This window comes from Scyliorhinus canicula, chromosome 13 (genome assembly GCF_902713615.1).
Source record: "Scyliorhinus canicula chromosome 13, sScyCan1.1, whole genome shotgun sequence".
In the NCBI taxonomy this organism is placed as follows: Eukaryota; Metazoa; Chordata; class Chondrichthyes; order Carcharhiniformes; family Scyliorhinidae; genus Scyliorhinus; species Scyliorhinus canicula.
In genome coordinates, this window is record NC_052158.1 from 115,902,980 (window position 1) to 115,928,604 (window position 25,625).

The window sequence follows — 25,625 nt, forward strand, 5'->3', positions numbered from 1 at the left end:
GGAAGCAAATGAGGCATAAACAATAATTTTTTCAGTGTGGAGAAATAATTATCTATGTTTGGTGATATATAGATCTTTAGAATAAAAGTTTTTAAAATGAGTGTAAAAAGACAATTGAGAGTTGGGGTTTATACATATCGTGCACGATCGAGCAGCCTCATCACATCCGATTCCATGATGTTACGAGGCCATTAAATCTCGCGAGAGGCCTCGGAAGCTCAGAACCTATTGTGGGATCTAACATGATCGCACGAGATGTTGCGATCTGAATTTCGCCCAGTGAGGCCCATTCAAATATGTCTGTGTCAGATTATCCCAGCACCTGGGAACTAACACCCGCACCCGGGGACCTTGCCACGGTGCCGTTTAGCAGTGGTGCACACAAACGGGACAGGGCGGGGCGCTACCCTGGCTCTCCCTTTGGCATCCAGACATCTTGGCACTGCCAGGGTAGCAGTGCCAAGGGCTAGGCCCTGAAGGGGACATGTTCACTAGCTAAACCAAGGAGGGATTACTCCAGTTATAGTCACTCATTCATAGGTGGGATAGTGAAGCTAGTCTAGTGATCCTATGATTCCAATGAAAAGGGCAGCACGGTGGCACAGTGGTTAGCATTGCTGCCTACGGCGCTGAGGACCCGGCCCTGGGTCACTGTCCGTGTGGAGTTTGCACGTTCTCCCCGTGCCTGCGTGGGTTTCACCCCCATAACCCAAAAGATGTGCAGGTTAGGTGGATTGGCCATGCTGAATTGCCCCTTAATTGGAAAAAAATAATTGGATACGCTAAATTTATTTAAAAAAATAATTCCAATGAAAATCCACTAGAGGGATATCAGGAATAAGAGGTTATAACTCTGAACAAACGCTTGAAAATGTGTGTTTTCTCACAAGACACCTAATATAAGTTATCAAAAATTCAGAGAATTTGAAGGCAAATACTAAAACATTGTTTCAACTGGTTTGTAAAGTACTAGCAATAAGAGGATTCTTACTAGAAGGATAAAGAACGAAGATAAGGAGAACTTTTCATGGGGTTTATTGGAGCGTTAAAATACTTTAGTGACTATCGTCAGAGATAATATCACACAAAGTAGATTTGCTAAGTACTGAAAAGGATGATTACACAAGGATAAAAGACAGGGCAAGGAAAATTGATTCAGTAGATAATTTCAATTCAAGAGTTAGCACATGTTGTCTGGGCATAGTTGGCTTCTTCTGTGCTACAATATATATAATTCTACGATCTCTTACCAGCACTGCTTCGGTCTCTGGTATTTTTCCCAGCAGTAGAGCCTTGCTGTGATTTACAGAAAGCCCACTCGCATGGTTTTCATGTCTATTTTCCACAGATTTACTAAGTCGGGGTTCCAAATTCTCCATTGGATCTGTCCCAGGAGAAAGTAATTTGTAAACCTTTGCCCGAAACCATGTCTTAAATTCATCCTGAAAAAAAATAAGATATTTTTCAAAAGCTCTGACCTACAAATTGATGCTTTGACACACATGACTTAGGTGTCCATTTTAGATCAAATTTTACTGAAAAAAGAACTACATCTAAACAACGCACACTGCTATCAATACTCAAATGGACAGCTTGAGCGAAAGAGATACCCCATGACGAGCCAACCTCCACAAGTTTCTGGTTGAATTGCAACATTCTGCTCTTACCTTTATGGAAACCTGTTATTTTCATGGGATTGCTACAGTTGCTCATGAATTGTCCTTTATACTGCTATTAAAAAAAATAAGTGGTAAAACTAATAGTGCAAATATCCTTTCAACTATGTGCTAATAGTTAATGATTTCCAATCAATCTCTCTGTGCCCAGAAAGAGAACAATTATCAGCGTGGAGGCTTATTCGTTCAGGTTATGAAATGTTTTTAGATTTTTTAAATATTCTTCCTTACTTTCCGTTGCCTCTTTCTTCCTCTCTTGAATCCAACCTTTCTTACTTTCTGTATCAGAGTTGGTATCAAATTCACCCACTCCAGTACACCCACTTTCTCAGTTTTTTTCTTCGGTTTTTTTCACAATCCTTTAATCTCATTGGTTCACAAGATCCAATGTTTGTCCCATTGTTCAACAAGAATTCAGATGCCCTGTTGCATCCAATTGGCTGTTACCAGCCCGAACTTGCAGCATCTTTGTGGCCAAAACATTTTCATACACAATAAAGTCTAACTCATTAATCTAGCTGCATGTTTTTCTGGCTGTAAAGTTTTGAGATAGGACTTTATGGCGGAACATTTAGATCGGTGCTGGGACCCCAGCTATTCACAATATATATTAATGATTTGGATGAGGGAACAGAATATCACATCTCAAAGTTTGCAGATGATACCAAGTTGGTTGAGAGGGTGAATTGTGACGAGGATGCAGTGATCCTACAGCATGATCTGGACAGGTTGGGCAAGTGAGCAAATCAATGGCAGATGCAGTATAATTTGGATAAGTATGAGTTTATTCACTTTGGAAGCAAAAACAGGAAGGCAGATTACTACCTGAATGGTTGTAAATTGGGAGGGGTTGTGCAGCGGGACCTGGTTGTCCTTGTGCACCAATCGCTGAAGGTAAGCATGCAGGTGCAGCAGGCGGTAAAGAAGGCTAATGGTATGTTGGCCTTCATTGCAAGAGGTTTCGAGTATAGAAGCAGGGATGTGTTGCTGCAATTATACAGGGCCTTGGTGAGGCCACACCTGGAGTATTGTGTGCAGTTTTGGTCTCCTTCTCTGTGGAAGGTTGTTCTTGCTCTTCATAGAATCATAGAATTTACAGCGCAGAAGGAGGCCATTTGGCCCATCGAGTCTGCACCGGCCCTTGGAAAGAGCACCCTACACAAGCTCACACCATGGCCGGGATTCTCCCCTACTCGGCGGGGCGGGGGGTCCTGGTGTAGCGGAGTGGTGCCAACCACTCCGGCGCGGGCCTCCCCAAAGGTGCGGAATTCTCTGACGCCCGCCACCAGGCGTCAGAGCTGGCCGAAAGGCCTTCGCCGGTTTGCGCATGCGCCGGTGCGTCAGCGGCCGCTGACGTCACCACCGACGCATGCACGGTAGGAGGGTCCTCTTCCGCCAGCGCCATGGTGGGGGCCATGGCGGCGGCGGAAGAAAAAGAGTGCCCCCACGGCACTGGCCCGCCCGCTGATCGGTGGGCCCCGATCGCGGGCCAGGCCACCATGGGGGCATCCCCTGGTGGTTGAAACCGCGTCGGCGGGATTGGCCTCTCAGTGGCGGGACTTCGGCCCATCGCGGGCCGGAGAATTGCCGCAGGGGGCTCGCTGATCGGCGCGGAGTGCACGCCAATCGGCGCGGCGCGATTCCCGCCCCCGCCAATTCCCGGGTGGCGGAGAATTCCAGCCACGGCATGGGGCGGGAATTACGGCAGGGGCGGGAATTACGCCGGCCCCGGGCGATTCTCCGACCCTGCGGGGGATCGGAGAATTTCGCCCCATCACTCTATCTCCTGTAACCTCACCCAACCTTTTTGGACACTAAGGGCAATTTAGCATGGCCAATCCATCTAACCTGCACATCTTTGGACTGTGGGAGGAAACCGGAGCACCCGGAGGAAACCCACGCAGACATGGGGAGAACGTGCAGACTCCGCACAGGCAGTGACCCAAGCCGGGAATCGAACCTGGGACCCTGGAGCTGTGAAGCAACTGTGCTAGCCACTATGCTACTGTGCCCCCTCTTCAATGAGTGCAGCGAAGGTTTACCAGACTGATTCCAGGGATGGTGGGACTGTCATACGAGGAGAGATTGAATAGGTTGGGATTGTTCTCATTGGAGTTCAGAAGAATGAGGGGGGATCTCATAGAGACTTATAAAATTTTAACGGGACTAGACAGGGTAGATGCAAGAAAGATGTTACCAATGATGGGTGTATCCATAACCATGGGTCACAGTCTGAGGATTCAGGGTAAACCATTTCAGACAGATATAAGGAGACACAAAGAGTGGTGAGCCTGTGGAATTCATTACCACAGGAAGCTATCTTCTATGTATCTATGTGTATCTTGAGTTCTTGAAAGATGCCATATAAATCTAAGCTTATTCGTTATTTACCAATGCATGAAATTTGAATCTATGTTCAATTTCCACCTTCATCATCTCAATAAGTTTAACATACAGTATTAAAAAAACTTCCCACCTTTAAGATAAAATATTATAAATCCATATTTCAGCACTACAGCAATTTGATAGAATAAAATGGTGCATGAGTGACCTTATGAAATCATTCAAACCTCCTTGTTCAGTTCCTATTAGCTAGTCTCAGAATGGCACAACCAGGTGTTTGCCTTCAAATTATTTAGAAAAATAACAGGACAGGAAATCATTAGATATATTTGCACACTTTAGCTCTCTAAATGCAAACCAGGAAATTGCTCAGGCTGTACCGTTGAATATAGATAATACTTACAGCCTGGGTTAAAGGTAGACATTTGGAAGAACCTGAAGATTTCCAAATAAATGAAAAAATAACTTTTCAAAGGATAAATGTAATTAGAAATTGTTAAATTTGTAACTATAAATTGTGAAATATGTAATTATCTAAATATTATTTTTTGCTTAAAATGAGCTGGAGAAAAGTTGCGACAATCGAATTTTCAGAGTTCACTTGTAATTTCTCCCTCAATTGACGGCCTGTTGTCTCTGTGATTCTAAAGTGAAGACCATTACAAGCTGAAGCAAAAGAAAACATCCAATTGAAGGCCTAAACTGGAGAAAGGAACTATCTGGAAGCTATCCATCTGAAGTCAAAGATCCCCATCTTTCATTTTTTTTTATATCATTATTTTCTTCCTCTCTACCACCCTATCCCTCCATGTTGTCTATCTGTGTATGTGTGTGTATATATAATACTAACAATAATCTTTATTAATGTCGAACCTTGCTTCATTATTATTGGGCGGCGAATGTGGACAAGGTGCGGCGGTGGTGGGAAGAAGGGGTAGAGTGGGTTAGGATGGAGGAGGAATCTTGTAAGGGGTCTAGTTTGAGGATTATGGTGACGGCAGCGTTGCCAATGGCTCCGAGCAGGTATTCAAGGAACCCGGTGGTGCATTCCACAGTGAAGATATGGAATCAGTTGAGGAGGCATTATAGGGTGGAAGGGATGTCGGTGCTAACGCTGCTGTGCAAGAATCATGAGTTTGAGCCGGGGGGAGGGTGAATGTTGTATACAGGAGGTGGAGGAGGTGGGGCTGGTCAAGGTGAAGGATCTGTATTTGGAGGAAGGGTTCGCCAGTCTGGAGGAGCTAAGGGAGAGGATAGAGCTGCCATGGGGGAGTGAGTTCAGGTATCTGCAGGTTAGGGACTTTGCGCGAAAGGTCTGGAGGGGGTTCCCTAGGTTGCCAGGATATACCCTGCTGGATCGACTACTGCTTCGGATATGGAAGGGGAGGGAAGCTGACCTGAGGAAGGAGCAGTGCTCCGAAAGCTAGTGTTTGAAACAAACATGTTGGACTTTAACCTGGTGTTGTAAGACTTCTTACTGTGCTCACCCCAGTCCAACGCCGGCATCTCCATATCGGAGCCTGATACAGTTTAAGGTGGTGCACAGGGTGCATAGGAATGAGTTGATGCTTTCAGGGGGTAGCAGATGTGAGAGGTGTGGGCAAGGACCAGCGAATCACGCGCACATGTTTTGGGGTTGTGAAAAATTGGGAAGATTCTGGGCGGGAGTGTTCGCGGCCTTAGCCAGGATATTGGAGGAGGTTTCAGAGAAGCCAGAGCTCATGGAGAGGAGGAAGGCCAATGTCTTGGCCTTCGCCTCTCTGATTGTACGGCGGCAAATTTTGCTGGAGTGACGGTTGACATTACCACTGGGGGTAGCGGCTTGGTTGGGTGACCTGTACGACTTCCTGCGATTAGAGAAGATAAAGATTAAGGGGCTCTTCAGGGGGTTTGAGGAAAGGTGGGGGATGTTTGTGACCGTGTTAGAGGGGCTGTTCGTTGCGGGGGAGCAAAAAAAGAAGAAAAATCTGTACAGACTGTATAGTTGATTGTTGGGAAGTATGTTTCCCAGGATGTTTCTTCGCTGTAACTTGTTTTGTTACAAGTTTGTAATAAAATACATTTTTTAAAAATATATACAGATAGATAGAGAAGGAAGAATCAGAAAGGGGGGGGGTGGGAATTAGATAGTTAACCAGTTGTACTGTTGCCTACTTAATATTAATTATTGTGAAATGATAAAAGGTTATTTGTGTTAAACTTTATAAACCTGGTGGCTCTACTCAATCAGAAGCAAACTAAAGACGTTGGATAATTAAGTAACTTTAATTTCACCAGAGTTGCGACTAGGATCATGTGGGGCTGCAATTGACTGTGCACTAGCCCAGGGTGTCGTAACAATGGATTGGATTGGATTAGATTTGTTTATTGTCACGTGTACCGAGGTACAGTGAAAAGTATTTTTCTGTGAGCAGCTCAACAGATCATTAAGTACATGGGAAGAAAAGGGAATAAATGAAAATACATAATAGGGCAACACAAGGTACACAATGTAACTACATAACACCAGCATTGGATGAAGCATACAGGGTGTAGTGTGAATTAGGTCAATCCATAACGGGCAGCACGGTAGCATAGTGGTTAGCATCAATGCTTCACAGCTCCAGGGTCCCAGGTTCGGTTCCCGGCTGGGTCACTGTCTGTGCGGAGTCTGCACGTCCTCCCCGTGTGTGCGTGGGTTTCCTCCGGGTGCTCCGGTTTCCTCCCACAGTCCAAAGATGTGCGGGTTAGGTGGATTGGCCATGCTAAATTGCCCGTAGTGTCCTAAAAAGTAAGGTTAAGGGGGAGTTGTTGGGTTACGGGTATAGGGTGGATACGTGAGTTTGAGTAGGGTGATCATTGCTCGGCACAACATCGAGGGCCGAAGGGCCTGTTCTGTGCTGTACTGTTCTAAATCTAAATCTAAATAACAAGGTCATTTAGGAGTCTGGTAACAGCGGGGAGGAAGCTGTTTTTTGAGTCTGTTCATGCGTGTTCTCAGACTTCTGTATCTCCTGCCTGATGGAAGAAGTTGGAAGAGTGAGTAAGCCGGGTGGGAGGGGTCTTTGATTATGCTGCCCACTTTCCCCAGGCAGCGGGAGGTGTAAATGTAGTCAATGGATGGGAGGCAGGTTCGTGTGATGGACTCTCTGAAGTTTGCTGCGGTCCTGGGCCGAACAGCTGCCATACCAGGCTGTGATGCAGCCAGATAGGATGCTTTCTATAAAGGTTTGTAAGGGTTAATGTGGACATGCCGAATTTCCTTAGTTTCCTGAGGAAGTGTAGGCGCTGTTGTGCTTTCTTGGTGATAGCATCGACGTGGGTGGACCAGGACACATTTTTGGAGATGTGCACTCCTAGGAATTTGAAACTGTTAACCATCTCCACCTCGGCCCCATTGATGCTGACAGGGGTGTGTACAGAACTTTGTTTCCTGAAGTCAATAACCAGCTCTTTAGTTTTGCTGGCATTGAGGGAGAGATTGTCGTCGCTGCACCACTCCATTAAGTTCTCTATCTCCCTCCTGTATTCTGATTCGTCGTTTTTCGCGATCCGGCCCACTATGGTCGTATCGTCAGCAAACTTGTAGATGGAGTTGGAACCAAATTTTGCCATGCAGTCGTGAGTGCACCGGGAGTAGAGTAGGGGGCTAAGTACGCAGCCTTGCAGAGCCCTTTTATTGAGGACTATTGTACAGTAGGTGCTGTTGTCCGTTCTTACTGATTGTGGTCTGCTGGTCAGAAAATCGAGGATCCAGTTGCAGAGTGGGGGAGCCAAGTTGTAGGTTTTGGAGCTTTGATATGAGCTTGGCAGGGATTATGGTGTTGAAGGCGGAGCTGTAGTCAATAAATAGGAGTCTGATGTAGGAGTCCTTGTTGTCGAGATGCTCTAAGTATGAGTGTAGGGCCAGGGAAATTGCGTCTGCTGTGGACCAGTTGCGACAGTATGCGAATTGCAGTGGATCAAGGCGTTCTGGGAGTATGGAGGTGATGCACTTCATGATCAACCCCTTGAAGCACTTCATTACGACTGAAGTCAGGGCCACCAGACGGTAGTCATTGAGGCACGTTGCCTGGTTCTTCTTTGGCGCCGGTATGATGGTGGTCTTCTTGAAGCAGGTGGGGACCTCTGAGTGGAGTAGGGAAAGGTTAAAGATGTCCGCGAACACCTCTGCCAGCTGGTCCGTGCAGGCTCTGAGTGCATGACAAGGGATCCCGTCCGGGCCCATCACCTTCCAAGGGTTCACTTTCAGGAAGGCCGATCTGACTTCGGAAGCTGTGATGGTGGGTATGGGTGAGTTATGGGCTGCTGGGGCACTCGACAGCGGATTGTTGGTTACCTGCTCGAACCGAGCATAGAATGCATCGAGTTGATCGGGGAGGGGTACGCTGCTGCCAGAGATACTGCTCGGCTTCGCTTTGTAGCCCATTATGTTGTTTAGTCCTTGCTACAACCGCCGAGCGTCTGTCTGTGACTCTAGCTTGGTTTGATATTCTCTCTTGGCATCTCGGATGGCTTTGTGGAGGTCGTACCTGGATTTCTTGTATCGGTCAAGGTCGTCTGACTTGAACGCCTCAGATCTGTCCTTCAGTAGGGAGTCAATCTCGCGATTGAGCCATGGTTTCCGGTTGGGGAACGTATGTACTGCTTTCTTTGTCACGCAGTCATCCACACATTTGCTGATGAAGTCTGTGACGGTGGTGGCATACTCATTTAAGTTGGTCGCTGAGTTCTTAAATATGGACCAGTCCACTGTCTCTGGGCAGTCACGTAAGAGCTCTTCTGTTTCCTCGGACCAGCACTGCACGACCTTCTTAGCTGGATTCTCCCACTTGAGTTTCTGCTTGTATGCTGGGAGAAGGAGCACTGTCTTATGGTCTGATTTCCCAAAGTGCGGTCAGGGGATGGAACGGTAGGCACCCTTGATTTTTGAGTAGCAGTGGTCGAGAGTGTTGGTGGGACAGGAGCCCTCGTGACAAAGCCTCATTAATGCTGAATTGAATGTTTTTGTATTATGGATTTGTAATGCCTAATCTAATTTTGTTTAGCATGCTTTTCAGCATCAAAAAAGGATATTTTGATCAGTCTGTCTTAATCTGAAAAGGCAGTTAGAACCGATTAAGCTCATTTAATAAATTTATTTAATTTCACAAAAATATTTTCATTCCTGCTTTGCATTTAAAATATGACGTGAGAAAATTAAAACTGATCATCAATGAGAACAAGTCACAAATTTACGCTCCAACATATGTCGATAAGAATTCAGCACAAATACTGGATCAGGAAAACAGACCAGATTCATTATGAAAAATCAAAGACAAGTGAAGGGGGCATGCAGTAGAACACATACACTTTTACCTGTATTATTACTTGTATTATTACCTGTAGAACACATACACTTTTACCTGTATTATTACCTGCATTATTACCTGTGGAGCACATACACTTTTACTTGTATTATTGGTAACTACAAAGCTGGAAAAGTAAATCTTTTCATTAAGAGCTTCCATCTTACCGAGAAGGCTTCAGATCAATCCACATCCAATAACCTGCTCTGAAAACTATGCTCACATTTTGAGAGTTGTGGCAGTTCAACTACAGCAGTTGAGATAATCCACAACATTCTAAAAAAAAAGTCAATTAATTCTATCTCCCAAAATTAATGGATCTAAAAATCATCCGAATCCACATCATTGCTAAAAACTAATCTGCTCTTCCTTGGGGCATATCCATCTCTGTACCAGGTTTTGTTGAAATCCGATTTACTTACAGACGCATGTTACCTTCAGTGATGGAAATAACCAGCTGTGGGAGGGTGTCATTTAATATTGTAAAATAAAACATTTATTTTATTTCTAATAATTGGAAGCATTAAAACAGTATTTTTGGAAGATAGTATGATCTTGGTGATCTTTACATTTGGTCTTGGTTCAAACTCATTAATGAGTTGGGATAAATCAATGAAATAGTGTGTTTCAAGTAATAACCTCCAAAATTTCCTGAGGTACTAGTGTTCACTCTTTTGCCAAGGAAGCATTCCAAAATACATTATATGCTGCTTATTTTAGAAAGGTGCTCTTTATATGTAAAACTTAATCAAGTTGGCTGCAGAGCTAGGAAAGTGATATAATTTGGTGTACAGCGCCACCATGTGGTCCCAAACCATTGTACTATAATGACAACATTTGTCATTTTGAAATTGAATGGAACGTGAAATACGAAACGCTACTGCAAAAGTGTGACTAAAGACACCTGGATTTTTAATAAGATATTGGTCAATCATCTCTGGAGCATTCACATCAAGATCAAATGTGTACTTCATGCAAACTCAGAGAAATAATTAAATTAGGATGCATGGATACAATTCAGTCCCTATTTCCAAACCTTACATCCAATTTAAATTAAAAAGTTCAAATTGATGTACATTATTCCCATAATAAAATCCTATGTCTACATTTATAATGGAAGCTACTTATGTAAACATGTCACACCACATCAACTATACTCTGCCCCGATTGGAAGTATTCTAAATAAAAGAAAAAGTGGCTCTCAGATTTTCCAGGGATGTTTCACAGACTGGACAGGAAGCTACCAAGCAGCCAGCAACAGCATTTTAAAAAAAAATGAATTTACAGGATGTGGCCTTCGCTGGTTAGGCCAGCATTTATTGCCCATCCCTAGCTGCCCTTCAGAAGGTGACGGTGATTTGCCTTCTTGAACCGCTGCAGTCCCTGAGGTGTAGGTACACCCACTGTGCTGTTAGGGAGGGAGTTCCCCAGGGACAGTGAAGGAACTGTGATATATATCCAAGGCAGGGTGTTGAGTGACTTGAAGGGGAACCTCCAGGTGGTTGGGTACCCAGGTATCTGCTGCTCTTGTTCTTCTAGATGATAGTGGTCCTGGGTTTGAAAGGTGCTGTCCAAGGAACCTTGGTGAGTTACTGCAGTGCATCTTGTAGATGGTACACATGGCTGCCACTGTTTGTCGGTGGTGAAGGGTTTCAATGTTTGAGGAATATATGATCGGTTTATGATAAATATGAACATAAGAATTTTACAATAAAATATATAACAAAAGCATGAAGCAAAATGGTACAATCAGGGACTGCTTACTGGCATCTTTCATAAGATAGAGATAAGTATGTACACAGATTTACATTTGGTTATGGGACAAACTCGTTAATGGTTGGGATAAATCAACGAAATAGTGTACTTCAAGTTATTTTTTTATTTTTTTTTAATAAATTTAGAGTACCCAATACATTTTTTCCAATTAAGGGGCAATTTAGTGTGTTCAATCCACCTACCCTGCACATCTTTGGGTTGTGGGGGCGAAACCCACGCAAACACGGGGAGAATGTGCAAACTCCACACGGACAGTGACCCAGAGCCGGGATTGAACCTGGGACCTCGGCGCTGTGAGGCTGCAGGGCTAACCCACTGCGCCACCGTGCTGCCGTACTTCAAGTTATAAGCTCCAAACCTCATTGGTGCTCGTGTTCATTCTTTTCCGGGAAAACATCCCACAAAATATGTTATATTTCAAGTTTAGCTTTAATTCAGATTGAGGGCGAGAAACTGGAGTCCCACACTAGCATTCTACAGAGTTAACCAAATATAATTACATCGGCATGAGGACAGATTTGGCCCTAGTGGACCTGGCAGGAAGACTAAAACGTAGGGCAGTTGATGAGCAGTAGCAGTTGTTGAAGAAGATATTAAATTCTTCCCAATTAAAATATATTCCAGAGAGGAAGAAAGAATCTAAGAAGGTGAAAAAACATCCATGGCTAAGCAAGGAAGTTAAAGATAACATAAAGACAAAAGCTAAGGCATACCATATTGCAACGGCCAGTGGCAAGCTGGAAGATTGGGAAACTTTTAACGGTCAACAAAGGATTCGTTTTTAAAAAAGAGTAACGGCAAATTATGAAAGAAAACTTGCGCAAAATAGAAGAAAGGATGGCAAAAGCTTCTATGAGTATATAAAAGGAAAGGAAGCAGCTAAAGTGAATGTTGGTCCTTTGGCGGATGAGACCGGGTTGTTAATAGTGGGGAACACAGAAACGACAGAGAAGCTAAATCAATATTTTGCCTCAGGATTCAGGGTGGAGACACTAGTACCACCCCAACAGTAATAGATAATAGAGGAACTTAGAACAATTATCATCAATGGAGAAAAAGGACTAAACAAACTACTCGGATTGAAGGCAGACAAGTACCCAGGGCCTGATGATCTACATAACAGGGTCTTAAAGGAAGCGGCAGTGGAGATAGCAGGTCCATTGGTTAGAATATTCCAAAATTCCCTGCATGTGGAAAAGGTTCCAATGGATTGGAAAATGCTAACGTAACACCCTTATTCAAAAAAGGGAGGGAGGCAGAAAGTAGCAGTTTAACATGTCATTGGGAAATTGTTGGAATTCATTATTAAGGAAGTAATAACAGGACATTTAAAATGTCAAAACACAATCAGTCAGTGTGGTTGTATGAAGGTAAATCTAATTTGCCAGAGTTTTTCAAAAGATATAACAAGTAGATAATGGGCCTGCCGTAGATGTAGTATATCTGGACTTCCAGAACACATTTGATAAGGTGCCACCTAAAAGTTTAATACACACAGTAAGATCAAATGGGATTGGGGTAATTTGTTAGCTTTGATGGAAGACTGGCTAACTGACAGAAGGTAGTGAGTCAGGACAAATGGGTCTTTTCTGGCTGGCAAATGTAACTAGTGGGGTGCCACAGGGTTCAGTCTTCGGGTTCCAACTATTTACAATATATATTAATGACTTGGATGCAGGGATAGAAGGTCCGAGAGCCAAATTTGGAGATGTCACTAAAATAGGTGGGATAGTAAGTTGCATTGAGGAGATAAGAAATTTAAAAATGGATATTGATTGGTTAGGTGAGTGGGCCAAAATTTGGCAGATGGATTTTAACGTGGCTAAGAGTGAGGTTATCCATTTTGGTCGTAAAAATTGAAAGACAACTTATTATCTAAATGGAGAGAAACTTCAGAGTACTTCGGTGCACAGGGAATTGGGTGTTCTCGTGCACGAATCTCAGAAAACTGATATGCAGATACAGAGGTAATAAGGACGGCAAATGGAATTTTGGCCTTTATAGCTAAAAGGATAGACTATAAAAATAGAGAAGTGTTGCTGCAAGTGTACGAGGCATTGATGAGACCGCATCTGGAGTACTGTGTATAGTTTTGGTCCCCTTATTTGAGGAGGGATGTAGTTGCATCAGAAGCAGTTTAGAGAAAGTTCATTATATTGATTCCAGAGATGAGGGGTTTGTCTTATGAAGAGAAGTTTAGCAGTTTAGGCCTTTACTCTTTTGAGTTTAGAAGAATGAAAGAAGATCTAATTGAGGCATACAAGATGATAAAAGGTATTAACAACATAGATATAGATCAGATGCTTCCTGTTGTCGGGCAATCTAAAACAAGAGGTCATAGTTTTAGGATAAGGGGTGGCAGATATAAAACAGAGATGAGGAAAAATTACTTCTCTCAAAGGGTCATGAACCTATGGAATTCATTACCCCAAAGTGAGGTGGATGCCAGGACATTGAGTAAATTTGAGGAGATAGACAGATTTTTAATTGGTAATGGGTTAAAGGGTTATGGAGAACAGGCACAAAAGTGGAGTTGAGGTTGAGAGGAGGTCAACCATGATGCCTGGGGCATTGGGACCGGTTCTGGGGAAGGTGGGACCAGTACAAACTGGACTGGTTACAATTGGGTAGGACAGGACTACTGTCCTTGCTAGAGCAGTTGGGGAGGGTTTAAACTAATATGGCAGGGGGCAGCGCCGGCCCTAGGGTTGCTGGCGCCCCGGGCAAGCTGAACTTCGGCGCCCTTGGGGGGGGGGGGGGGCCGAGGAGGGGCGGGGCGGGGCCGAGGCCAAGGGGGCGGGGCCGAGGAGGGGCGGGGGGCCGAGGAGGGGCGGGGGGCGGGGCCGAGGAGGGGCGGGGGGGCCGGACCCGAGGGGGGGGGGCGGACCCGGGGGGGGGGGGGCGGACCCGAGGGGGGGCGGGGGGCGACCGGACCGAGCGGGGGGGCGGGGCCGCCCTGGGGGAGGGCGGCCACCGCGCATGCGCTGGTTGGCACCGGCCCAACTGCGCATGCGCGGGACCCGAGTCTGGCGCCCCCTAGCACATGGCGCCCCGGGCGACTGCCCGAGTTGCCGGTGCCTTGAGCCGGCCCTGGCAGGGGGAATGGGAACCTATGTACGGGTTCAGAGCAGGAAGAATCAAGAACAAGAGAAAAAGATAGCGAGAAGAATAGGAAAGTAATAGGCAGAGAAATCAAGGGCCAGAATCAGATACTAACACAGTAAAAGAATTGTAGGCACGGGACAAGGAACGTTAAAAGAACTAGCCTTAAGGTTTTGTACCTGAATGCTCAGAGCATTCGAAATAAAATGAGTGAATTATTTGTGCAGATAGAAGTATAGGTGCATGATTTACTTGGGATATTATATATATATAAATAAAAAATACAAATAATTACTTTGCATCTTCCCTGCATTCTCACTATGCTGAAATCATTCAGATGTGATAATGTCAAGACTCACTGCATTATTTCCAACCCATATTACATCACAGAACTTTTTGGTTTGCGGAGTCCAAATAAAGTCCCCACATCAGAGACTGTTAACCAATGTAAAATCCACTGTGATAAAGGAAAATTACTGACATGACTGGGAAATTGGTTGAGTGGCAGAAAGTAGAGATAATGGGTAGATGCTCAAATTGGCAGGATGTGACTAGCAGTGTCCCACAGGGATCTTTGTTAGGGCCTCAATTGTCACATTATTCATTAATTACTTAGATAATGGCATAGTAAGTCATATATCCAAATTTACTGATGGCACAGAGTTGGATGGGATTGACAGTGTAGATGACAGCATACAATTACAAAGGGATATTAATAGACTAGGTGAATCGGCAAAACTGTGGCAAATGGATTTCAATGTAAGCAAGTGTGAAGTTATCCATTTTGGACGGAAAAACAATAGATCAGGGTACTTTTCAGATGCCGTGAATCTCCAAAGAGACAAGGGGGTTCAGGTGCCAAGATCTTTAAATTGCCACAAGCATTAAAATGTGCAGGCTAGGGTATGAGAATTGTGGGAGGGGGGGCTCATTTGAGGAGTTGGTGCAGACTTGATGGGCCGATTGGCTTCCTTCTGCACTGTAGGGATTCTATGATTCTATTCTATGAGTAGGGCGGCACGGTAATGCAGTGGTTAGCACTGCTGCCTCACAGTGCAGAGGACCCAGGTTCGATCCTGGCCTCGAATCACTGTCCATGTGGAGCTTGGACATTCTCCCAGTGTCTGCGTGGGTATCACCCCTACAACAACTCAAAGATGTGCAGAGTAAGTGGATTGGCCATGCTAAATTGCCCCTCAGTAGGATTTTTTTTCAAATGCCACAAACAAGTGCAGAAAGTAATCAAGAAGACTAATGGAATGCTTGCCTTTATGATGGATTTGGACTGGAGTATAAGGACACAGGAGTTCTGCTGCAGCATTACAAAACCCTGGTCAGATCCCACTTAGGGTACTGTGAGCAGATCTGGGCAACCTCACCTTAAGGAAGGATATTTTGGCCTTGGAGGGTGTGCAATGTAGATTTACAAGAATGATACCTGGACTTCAGGGATTAAGTAATGAGGAGAGATTATACAAATTAGGCCCGTTTTCTTGAGAATTTAGAAGGTTAAGGGGTGATCTGATCAAAGTCGTCAAGATATTAACAGGGAAAGACAGGGTAGATAAAGATGAACTGTTTCCAGTGGTAGGAGATTCTAGAACTAGGGGACACAGACTAAAAATTAGGGCCAGGCCATTCAGGAAGATATTAGGAAGCACTTCTACACACAAAGGGTGGGAGAGGTTTGGAACCCTCTTTCACAAAGGGCAATTGATATTAGATCAGTTGTTAATTTTAAATCTGAGATAACATTTTGTTAAGCATTCATGGATTTGGGCCAAAGGTATATGGAGTTAGGCTACAGATCTGCCATGATCTCATTGAATGGTCTGACTGTTCTACCCCTGTTCCTATGTTCCTGTGGGAATTCTTCAATCTGATTGGCTGGTCAGGCTGCTTGATGATTTCTTCATTGCTGAACATCACAAATTCCTTGCAGCTGGCATAAGTCATGTTGGAATAAAGGCAAACAACATTCTAGAGCCCATTAATTCACTGAAGCTAGAAACTAGCTCCCTCCCTTTGCCACTGACCATAAAATGTGGGCTATTATGGAAAATTAGCTTTTTAAATGAATCTTTGGGATGAATTGACCTGCAATGGAATTTGCTTAATTGGAGAGAGAGAAGGCATAAGTTAGTAGTAAAAAGGGTCTCTTTTTATTTTAAGAATTGTTTAACTGTTAATTGAAAAGCTATCTTCTGTGATGCTAATGTGTTTAATCCTGTGTTAAGAATAAAGTTTGTTTTAATACAAAAGATACCTAATGGTCAATGGAATCACTTCTGGAGTGAAGTATCCTTTCCCTGCAGTTTAAAAAATTTAAAGTGTTTGGAGTTGCTGTCCGGTTTGAAGTCTGGTCAAGATCTTAACATCTTCCACAAATCAAGACTACAAACCAAAGAACAAAAAGCACAGATATCCTTCAGGGAATTTCAGGAGCTAGGGAAAATATTTTTTAAAGGATCTATGAAAAAAGGGTTGAATATAAATAAGAAGGCAATGCAGATAAATGCGTGATTGGAAGGGGCATATGTACAAGATGGATGTGTTGTTCCTGAAAGGAACTGGAACCAATGTTTACATTGATACATTAACTAGTACTGCTTGGGAGGTTTTAAGTTAATTTGTCAGGGAGGAGAACCAGAAAATTGCTTAAGGTAGCAGCAAGGAGATCAAGGAACAGAAAGACATACACAATAGTAAAATTAGAAAAATACCCCAAATTGCAAGAAACAGATTGATGGAAAGCACAAACGTGAAATCTGAAATTATATGTACATCAACGTGCTTGGTGTAACTAATAAACATGGGATTATGGCTCATATAAAGCCATAATCCCAAGAATGGTTTCTCAATATTCAGACTTGGTAAAAAGGAAAAAAGAGGAGAGGGCACTGGCTATAATAATTAAGCATGAAATTACAGTTCTGGTTTTAGGACTGAAACTATTTGGCCCGAGTTATAAAACAGAGAGATTACATAGAACATACAGTGCAGAAGGAGGCCATTCGGCCCATTGAGTCTGCACCGCCCCACTTAAGCCCTCACTTCCACCCTATCCCATAACCAATAACCCTCTGAAACGTTTTGGACACTCAGGGCAATTTATCATGGCCAAACCATCTAACCTGCACATCTTTGGACTGTGGGGGAAACCGGGGCACCCAGAGGAAAACCCACAGCAGACACAATGGAAGAAACGTGCAGACTCCGCACAAACAGTGACCCAGCGGGGAATTGAACCTGGGACCCTGGAGCTGTGAAGCCACAATGCTATCCACTATGCTACCGTGAGGGAGCTGTTATATTGTTCAAAAAAAATTTAAATCACTGTGTCTCTTGACAATGCAAAATGGCCATTTGCTCATGCACACAAATTAACACAGACATCATTAGGTTCAGTTGGAATGTCATAATTACAGGGAATATAATTCTGCTACAATATAGAACATAGAACAGTACAGCACAGAACAGGCCCTTCGGCCCTCAATGTTGTGCCGAGCCATGATCACCCTACTCAAACCTACGTATCCACCCTATACCCGTAACCCAACAACCCCCCCCCTTAACCTTACTTTTATTAGGACACTACGGGCAATTTAGCATGGCCAATCCACCTAACCCGCACATCTTTGGACTGTGGGAGGAAACCGGAGCACCCGGAGGAAACCCACGCACACAGGGGGAGGACGTGCAGACTCCACACAGACAGTGACCCAGCCGGGAATCGAACCTGGGACCCTGGAGCTGTGAAGCATTTATGCTAACCACCATGCTACCCTGCTGCCCCCTAATGTTCCAGACAAACAAGATGGTGGCCCACAATACATTTAGTATTGAGTATTGCGACAGACTTGATTCATAATTAACCGATATTTGAATAGGAGAAACACAAATATTAATATCCTGTATTGCAAAATGTGTAAATTCAACGGGATGAGTTAGTGTAAACACAACCAACCTATAGAGAATGATCGCAAATTGAACATCTAAATGCATCAATTCCACAGGTTTAATCACTCCAGGTTCCGCCACCCCACACCCACTCCAGGTTCAGAAAATGTGTTCTATCTATATTGAGGTTGAAATAGGGAAAATTCCCATTAATATCTGTACAGTGTCACCTAATGTTATTTTTGCCTCAAATTGAGACCTGTGCTAAGAGAGTACTCATGGCGGAGAAACACTCGAACTGCACGTGCACAGCATTGGCAGAAAATGCAGCCTTTTTACACAGAACTCAAGTGAGACGAGATGGATAAGTATATTTACTGACAAATTTCAACAGCATGTAGGAATATTAAAAAGTCTTAATTACTTAATACATACTGCAAAAAATATTAAAGGTGTGGAATTTCTAATATATGCATGAGAGAACTTCCTTAATTCAGTCCTACAAGGAAAGAGACAACGTTGAATCTTGTTCTGGGAAACAAAGTAGGGCAAGTGAATTGTGTTACTGTAGCAGATCATCTTGTTCAGTGGTTTCTCAACCGGTGTACCCTTCTGGGACATCCCAACCGTCCAAAACAAAAGATTGCCCTAATCCCCTGCAACATAACTATTTTTCAGTAAAACTAAACAAGTAAACGTATGCCTTTTTTCTTAACGTGAAATTTGGTACTGGTGCTGGACATGAGACTGAGGATCAGATGAGGGGAATGGGTACCAGATCAAGGCTCAGGTGAGGGGTGTAATGACACATTACAACTGTGAGCCTTCTTGTGCCTCAATGAGTGATGAAACTCAGTTAATAATAATAATAATCTTTATTATTGTCACAAGTAGGCTTACATTAACACTGCAACAAAGTTACTGTGAAAATCCCCTAGTCGCCTCATTCCGGCGCCTGTTCGGGTAACAGAGGGAGATTTCAGAATGTCCAATTCACCTAACAAGCACGTCTTTCGGGACTTGTGGGAGGAAACCAGAGCGCCCAGAGGGAACCCACGCAGACATGGGGAGAACATGCAGACTCCGCACAGAGCGGGAATCGAACCTAGGACCCTGGTGCTGTGAAGCAACAGTTAATCACTGTGCTACCGTGCCGCCCGTTACTGGTCATCGGTTGAATCAAGTGGTCAATAAATTCAAGTGTGGCTTAGAAATTCAAAAGAGAGATGTAGGCAGATAGATTATGGCCCACATTTGGCAAATGTTCTGATTATTTTTGGACAGACTCTGAGAGGTGACCAACTTCCTATTGAGAACCATTGATCCAGCTAACAATGACCTCAACACAATTCAGTTTATGGGATGAGGCCAGATTTTCTTTGAGGTTGCTTGTAGTTGTGCTTCCCAAGATCCTTTAACTCTATCAACCCCCCTGGCTTTCCATGGAGGGTCATATTCATTATCCTCTCAGACTGAATTTCACTGTGGACAAAATCAAGAGTTCCTGATTGAAAATTCTGCTTCACTCAGCCAGTCAATCACCAAACTATTTGGACATATCTTCTTTGCCTTGTGTCAAACCTTGATGTAAACTTTTACCCTCCTTCTGCAATGTAAATTCTATGAAATTCTGTGAATTCTATTAGATCTTCAGGACTGATTTCACAAACCAGCAATCACTCCTGCACATTTTATCATCTCAGTCTCACGAGTTTCACTTTGCTCCAACAGAAGTATAACTGCACTGCAAGCAAGTCTTCCTTTTAATAATTGTCAACTGCATACTTTCTATTGACGGAAGAGCTTTTTGGCTTTTAAATTCACAAGCAAAATTTTTTATTTTTTTTTAAAATAATTTTTATTAAGATTTTACAAAATATAAATAACAAAACAATATTAACAAAACAACCATGGTAAAAACCCAAGAACAACAACCACCCAACTACAAAAGCAACTACAAAAACAAAAAAAAGCAAACAACAAAAAGGAAAGAAATAACACCCGCCACATCCAACAAACCCATGTACACAATTCTCCCTCCCACCGAACCAAACCCCCCCTCCTGCTGCTGCTGCCGGCCTATTTCCCTACCGTTCCGCCAGGAAGTCCAGGAAAGGCTGCCACCGCCTAAAGAACCCCTGTACTGATCCCCTCAGGGCAAATTTCACCTTCTCCAATTTAATGAACCCCGCCATATCATTGATCCAGGCCTCCACGCTTGGGGGCCTTGCATCCTTCCATTGAAGCAAGATCCTCCGCCGGGCTACGAGGGACGCAAAGGCCAGAACACCGGCCTCTTTCGCCTCCTGCACTCCCAGCTCCACTGCAACCCCAAAAATTGCAAGTCCCCAGCCTGGCTTGACCCTGGATCCTACCACCCTCGACACCGTCCTTGCTACCCCCTTCCAAAACTCCCCCAGCGCTGGGCATGCCCAAAACATATGAGCGTGGTTCGCTGGGCTCCCCGATCACCTAACACACCTGTCTTCGCCCCCGAAAAACCTACTCATCCTCGTCCCAGTCATGTGGGCCCTGTGCAGCACCTTGAACTGTATGAGGCTAAGCCCCGCACAGGAAGAGGAGGAATTCACCCTTTCCAGGGCATCCGGCCACGTCCCCTCCTCAATCTCCTCACCCAGCTCCTCTTCCCATTTACCCTTCAGCTCCTCCACCGAGGCCTCGTCTACCTCCTGCATTACATCCGAAATCCTCCCTCCTCCAACCCACACCCCCGAGAGCACCCTGTCCCGTACCCCACGTGGGGGCAACAGAGGGAACCACTCAACCTGCCGCCTGGCAAACGCCCTAACCTGCATGTACCTAAACATGTTTGCCGGGGGGAGCCCAAACTTCCCCTCTAACTCACCCAGGCTCGCGAACCTCCCCTCCACAAACAGGTCCCTCAACCTAATACCTACCCTGTGCCAGTCCAGAAATCCGCCATCGATGCTCCCTGGAACAAACCGGTGGTTCCCCCGTATCGGGGACCCCATCGAGCCCCCCACCTCCACCCTATGCCGTCTCCATTGCCCCCGAATTTTGAGGGTAGCCGCCACCATCGGGCTCGTGGTAAACCTCGTTGGAGGGAGCGGCAACGGCGCCGTTACCAGCGCCTCCAGGATCGTGTCCACACAGGACGCCATCTCCATCCTCTTCCATGCTGCCCCTTCCACGTCCATTACCCACTTACGCACCATCGCTGCGTTGGCAGCCCAATAGTACCCACAGAGGTTGGGCAGCGCCAGCACCCCCCCTATCCCTGCCCAGCTCCAAAAACACCCTTCTCACCCTCGGAGTCCCATGCACCCATACAAATCCCGTAATACTCCTGTTAACTCTCCTAAAAAAGGCCTTCGGGGTAAGGATGGGAAGGCACTGGAACAGGAACAAAAACCTCGGGAGCACCGCCATCTTGTTGGACTGCACCCTACCCGCCAGCGACAGCGGTAACATATCCCACTTTTTAAACTCCTCCTCCATTTGCTCCGCCAACCTTGTGAGGTTAAGTTTATGCAGGGCCCCCTAGCTCCTAGCCACCTGGACTCCCAGGTACCTAAAGCTCCTCCCTGCCTGCTTCAGTGGGAGCCTACCAATCCCCTCCTCCTGATCCCCCGGGTGCACTACGAACAGCTCGCTCTTACCCAGGTTGAGCTTATACCCAGAAAGGCCCCCAAATTCGCTGAGAATCCTCATCACCTCCGGCATTCCCCCCACCGGGTCCGCCACATACAGCAACAGGTCGTCCGCATAAAGCGACACTTGATGCTCCTCCCCAACCCGCACCAGGCCCCTCCAGTTCCCCGACTCCCTCAACACCATGGCCAGGGGCTCAATTGCCAACACAAAGAGCATGGGGGACAGGGGACACCCCTGTCTCGTCCCCCGGTGCAGTCGAAAGTACTCCGACCTCCTCCTATTCATGGCTACACTCGCCATCGGGGCCTCATAAAGCAGCCTCACCCGATGGACAAACCCCTCCCCAAACCCAAACCTTTCCAACACCTCCCACAGATACCCCCACTAAACCCTATCAAAGGCCTCCTCCGCGTCTAATGCCACCACTATCTCCGCCTCCCCTTCCACAGCCGGCATCATAATGACATTCAGAAGCCTTCGTATGTTGGTATTCAACTGCCTTCCCTTTACAAACCCCGTCTGGTCCTCGTGAATGACCCCCGGCACACAATCCTCTATCCTTCTAGCTAAGATCTTTGCCAACAGCTTGGCATCTACATTTAACAGCGAGATTGGTCCTTGTCCCGCTGAAGGATCAAGGAAATCAGCGCCCGTGACATAGTTGGGGGCGAAGCCCCCCCCCCCCCCCCCCCCCCCCCCCACCTCCCACCTCCCTTGCCTTGTTAAAGGTCCGAACCAACAGGGGGCCCAACAGGTCCGCATAATTTTATAAAATTCGGCCGGAAACCCATCCGGCCCCGGCGCCTTCCCCGACTGCATGTTCCCTATCCCTTTAACCAGCTCCTCCAGCTCAATCGGCGCCCCCAGTCCCTCCACCTGCCCCGCCTCCGCCTTCAGAAATCGCAGCTTGTCCAAGAAGCGCCCCATTACCAACCCCCCCCCCCCCCCCCCCCCCCCCTCTCCACCAGGGGTTCAGACCGGTACAATTCCCCATAAAAGTCCCTAAAGACCCCCATTAACGTCTACCCCCCTCCGCACCACCTTCCCATCTCTATCCTTCACTCCCCCAATCTCCCTGGCCACGTCTCGCTTTCGGAGCTGGTGTGCCAGCATCCTACTCGCCTTCTCCCCGTATTCATACACCGCTCCCTGTGCTTTCCTCCACTGAGCTTCCGCCTTTCTGGTGGTCAGTAGATCGAACCTGGCCTGAAGGCTACGCCGCTCCCCCAGCAATTCCTCCTCCGGAGTCTCCTGCTGCTCCTGCGCCCACTGCCTCCACTCCTTGAGGGCTCCGCCCGCCGCCATTTTGTTCTCCTTCCCCCGCTTTTCCAGAGGCGCTGCCACCGCTTTTCTGCTCACTCCACTCCTGGTCCGGACCATAGAACCCTGGGGATCTACTGCAGACCCCTTCCCATGTCGGGAATAGTCGACAAAGCTCCGTTGGGGGCCCTGAAAAGAGCCCCAAAGTCCGTTTCTAGCGGGAGCTGCCGAACGTGCGACTTAGCTCCGCATAGCCGCAACCGGAAGTCAACTCACAAGCAAAATTGTGGGTCGGCTAGATCTAACAAGTAACATTTTGAGCAAATATCTGAATGTTTGTATATTCTAATAACTCTCAATTGAGATCCAAGGAGGCAATGAAACTCCATTCACACCACTTGCACAGCTGCAAGAAATTACTGATATCAGTATAATGGAAGATAAATGTTGCACTAATAAAAATTGTCACTTACTTGTATCTATGAGGAAAATGCCCTGATGACAATTAAAATTTAATTGTGATATTTTTCTTTGAAACAGATTCTGCATAGGTTAGGATTCTAAAATACAGAATATAAATACACTGATGACATAATACATTTACTAGCTGCATACTTACTGTGGTCCTCAAAAGCACTACTTCAGCCTCTTTGAGAGAGGTTTGGGTGCAGGTTGCCTTCACGCTCCATTCAGGCAACCAGTAAAGCAGCAGAAGGAGGAAACCACCAGTGCAGATAACACCAATTGCAACCAGAACCAGCTTCCAAAGACACTGTTTATAACCATAAATTTCCTGCAACAAAAAAAACTACATCAGTAGTTGGTAACAAGACTTTTCTTTGCTCATAAAGTACATTATTCTATTTTACACAGTAGCATGTTGTTGATTTGTTTGTATGTGTTGCATATCACTGTTTGAGAACTTGACTAATCAAACAGCGCAATTATAGGCATAAAACGTAATGGGAAAAGCTTAATGGCAAAGAGATAAAATTCACAAAAATTGCATGTTTGCAGTAAAACTTTATTTTTTTATTTTTTTTTAATAAATTTAGAGTACCCAATCATTTTTCCAATTAAGGGGCAATTTAGCGTGGCCAATCCACCTAGCTTGCACGTTTTTGGGTTGTGGGGGCGAAACCCACGCAGACACGGGGAGAATGTGCAAACTCCACACGGACAGTGACCCAGAGCCGGGATCGAACCTGGGACCTCAGCGCCGTGAGGCGGTTGTGCTAACCACTAGGCCACCGTGTTGCCCCGTAAAACTTAATTTTGAGCTATATTTAACATTGACAATATAGTTAAAAGCAATAAAAATGGCAGTTACTGACCGTGACAGTTGAATGGTAAATAAATCTTTTTTTAAAATATGATTTCAAGAGTACTTCTTCAAGAGTATCTCTTAAAGGGTCAGGAGTTCCCTTGATTTTGCTTCCATAAAGATGTGCAATCAAGAGCATTGCCAACGTCCAGTGTAAAAGATATAGGAGATTGGCCTGTAAATCGTGGGGAACCTTTTTCTTATCAAGGGCGACTAATATAGACATAATCAGTCGTGGGCCACCTTACATCAAAAAAAAATTATTTTCAGAGAGAATACAGAAACGTTCTACTCACTGCTTTAATGCAATGTGTTGTGTTGCCCTATTATGTATTTGTGTTGTGTTGTAATAGCGCAACCTGTGTTGCCCTATTATGTATTTATTTTATTTTATTTTCATGTACTTAATGACCTGTTGAGCTGCTCGCCGAAAAATGCTTTTCACTGTACCTCGGTACACATGACAATAAAAAAAATCCAATGTGAGTTTATGCTTCTTTAATAAGGAACATAGCTTCTATGTCTCAATTTCCTTTCCCATTCGCTCTCTCTCTCCTTTCCCACTGTCTGTCTTTCCTTCGTTTCCCAATTTGTCTCACCTCCAAACCAGCCCAGGGCAGTGACTCAACACCCAAGACTCTGGCCAACTCCCAGCCTGAGGCTGCTCCTGGGTCTGGAGTCTGGCCATCTCCCTCAGTTTGCAGGGCCGGGCCCCTGTCCTCAAAACATTAATGGAGCTGGGAGGGGGAGGGGTGAGCTGCCACTGAAGCCAGGTGTCCTGCTTCTTTTCCCCCCGTCCAAGATTACTCTTCACCACCCAATCGGCAGCCGGTAACTTCCCGTGCCTCCCTGGATCTCGGGCATCGCTCTCTCCCCTGGGTCTCTGGTGACTGCGGTAGAGGCTCAGACATTTTAATATGACAGTGGCTGGACTTGGCTGCAGTATGCAGAGTGCAGGACTGGAATTTCAAATCAATTTAATAAAAAGTGCGACAGGCCATATCCAGTCTCCGGGCCAGGGGCTCTACACCCCTGATGTAAATGATATGACACCATATTTATGAGAAGCCTGCAATTCCTGGATCTTTCAGGATTTTTTGGTCGAAACATGTGCCCAGAATCCTTATGGTAAATTAACATTCCCACAGTATGTCAGATTCAGATCTTCCTCCAATGGTATGTTGCTCAGCGCAAAACAAATTGCAACGGTTTTCAGTATCTCTTCCTGTAAGGATTGCAATATATCCCAGCTCATCCAGTTACTGTAGAGAACCATAATGG

The 25,625-nt window shown here is 45.3% G+C and overlaps 1 protein-coding gene across 3 annotated transcripts in view; it reads right to left on the reverse strand.

The window, feature by feature from the left end:
* Positions 1–25,625, reverse strand: part of LOC119975888 (probable cation-transporting ATPase 13A3) — a 186,432-nt gene that overhangs the window by 125,340 nt on the left and 35,467 nt on the right. For 2 of the 3 annotated variants that reach the window (XM_038815804.1, XM_038815805.1), the window contains exons 3-4: positions 23,640–23,813; positions 1,251–1,442 (exon numbers count right to left, since the gene is read on the reverse strand). In XM_038815804.1, the coding sequence (XP_038671732.1) occupies positions 1,251–1,442; positions 23,640–23,813 (366 nt within the window). The remainder of the gene's footprint in view (positions 1–1,250; positions 1,443–23,639; positions 23,814–25,625) is intronic. The other variant, XM_038815806.1, reaches the window with a different exon arrangement.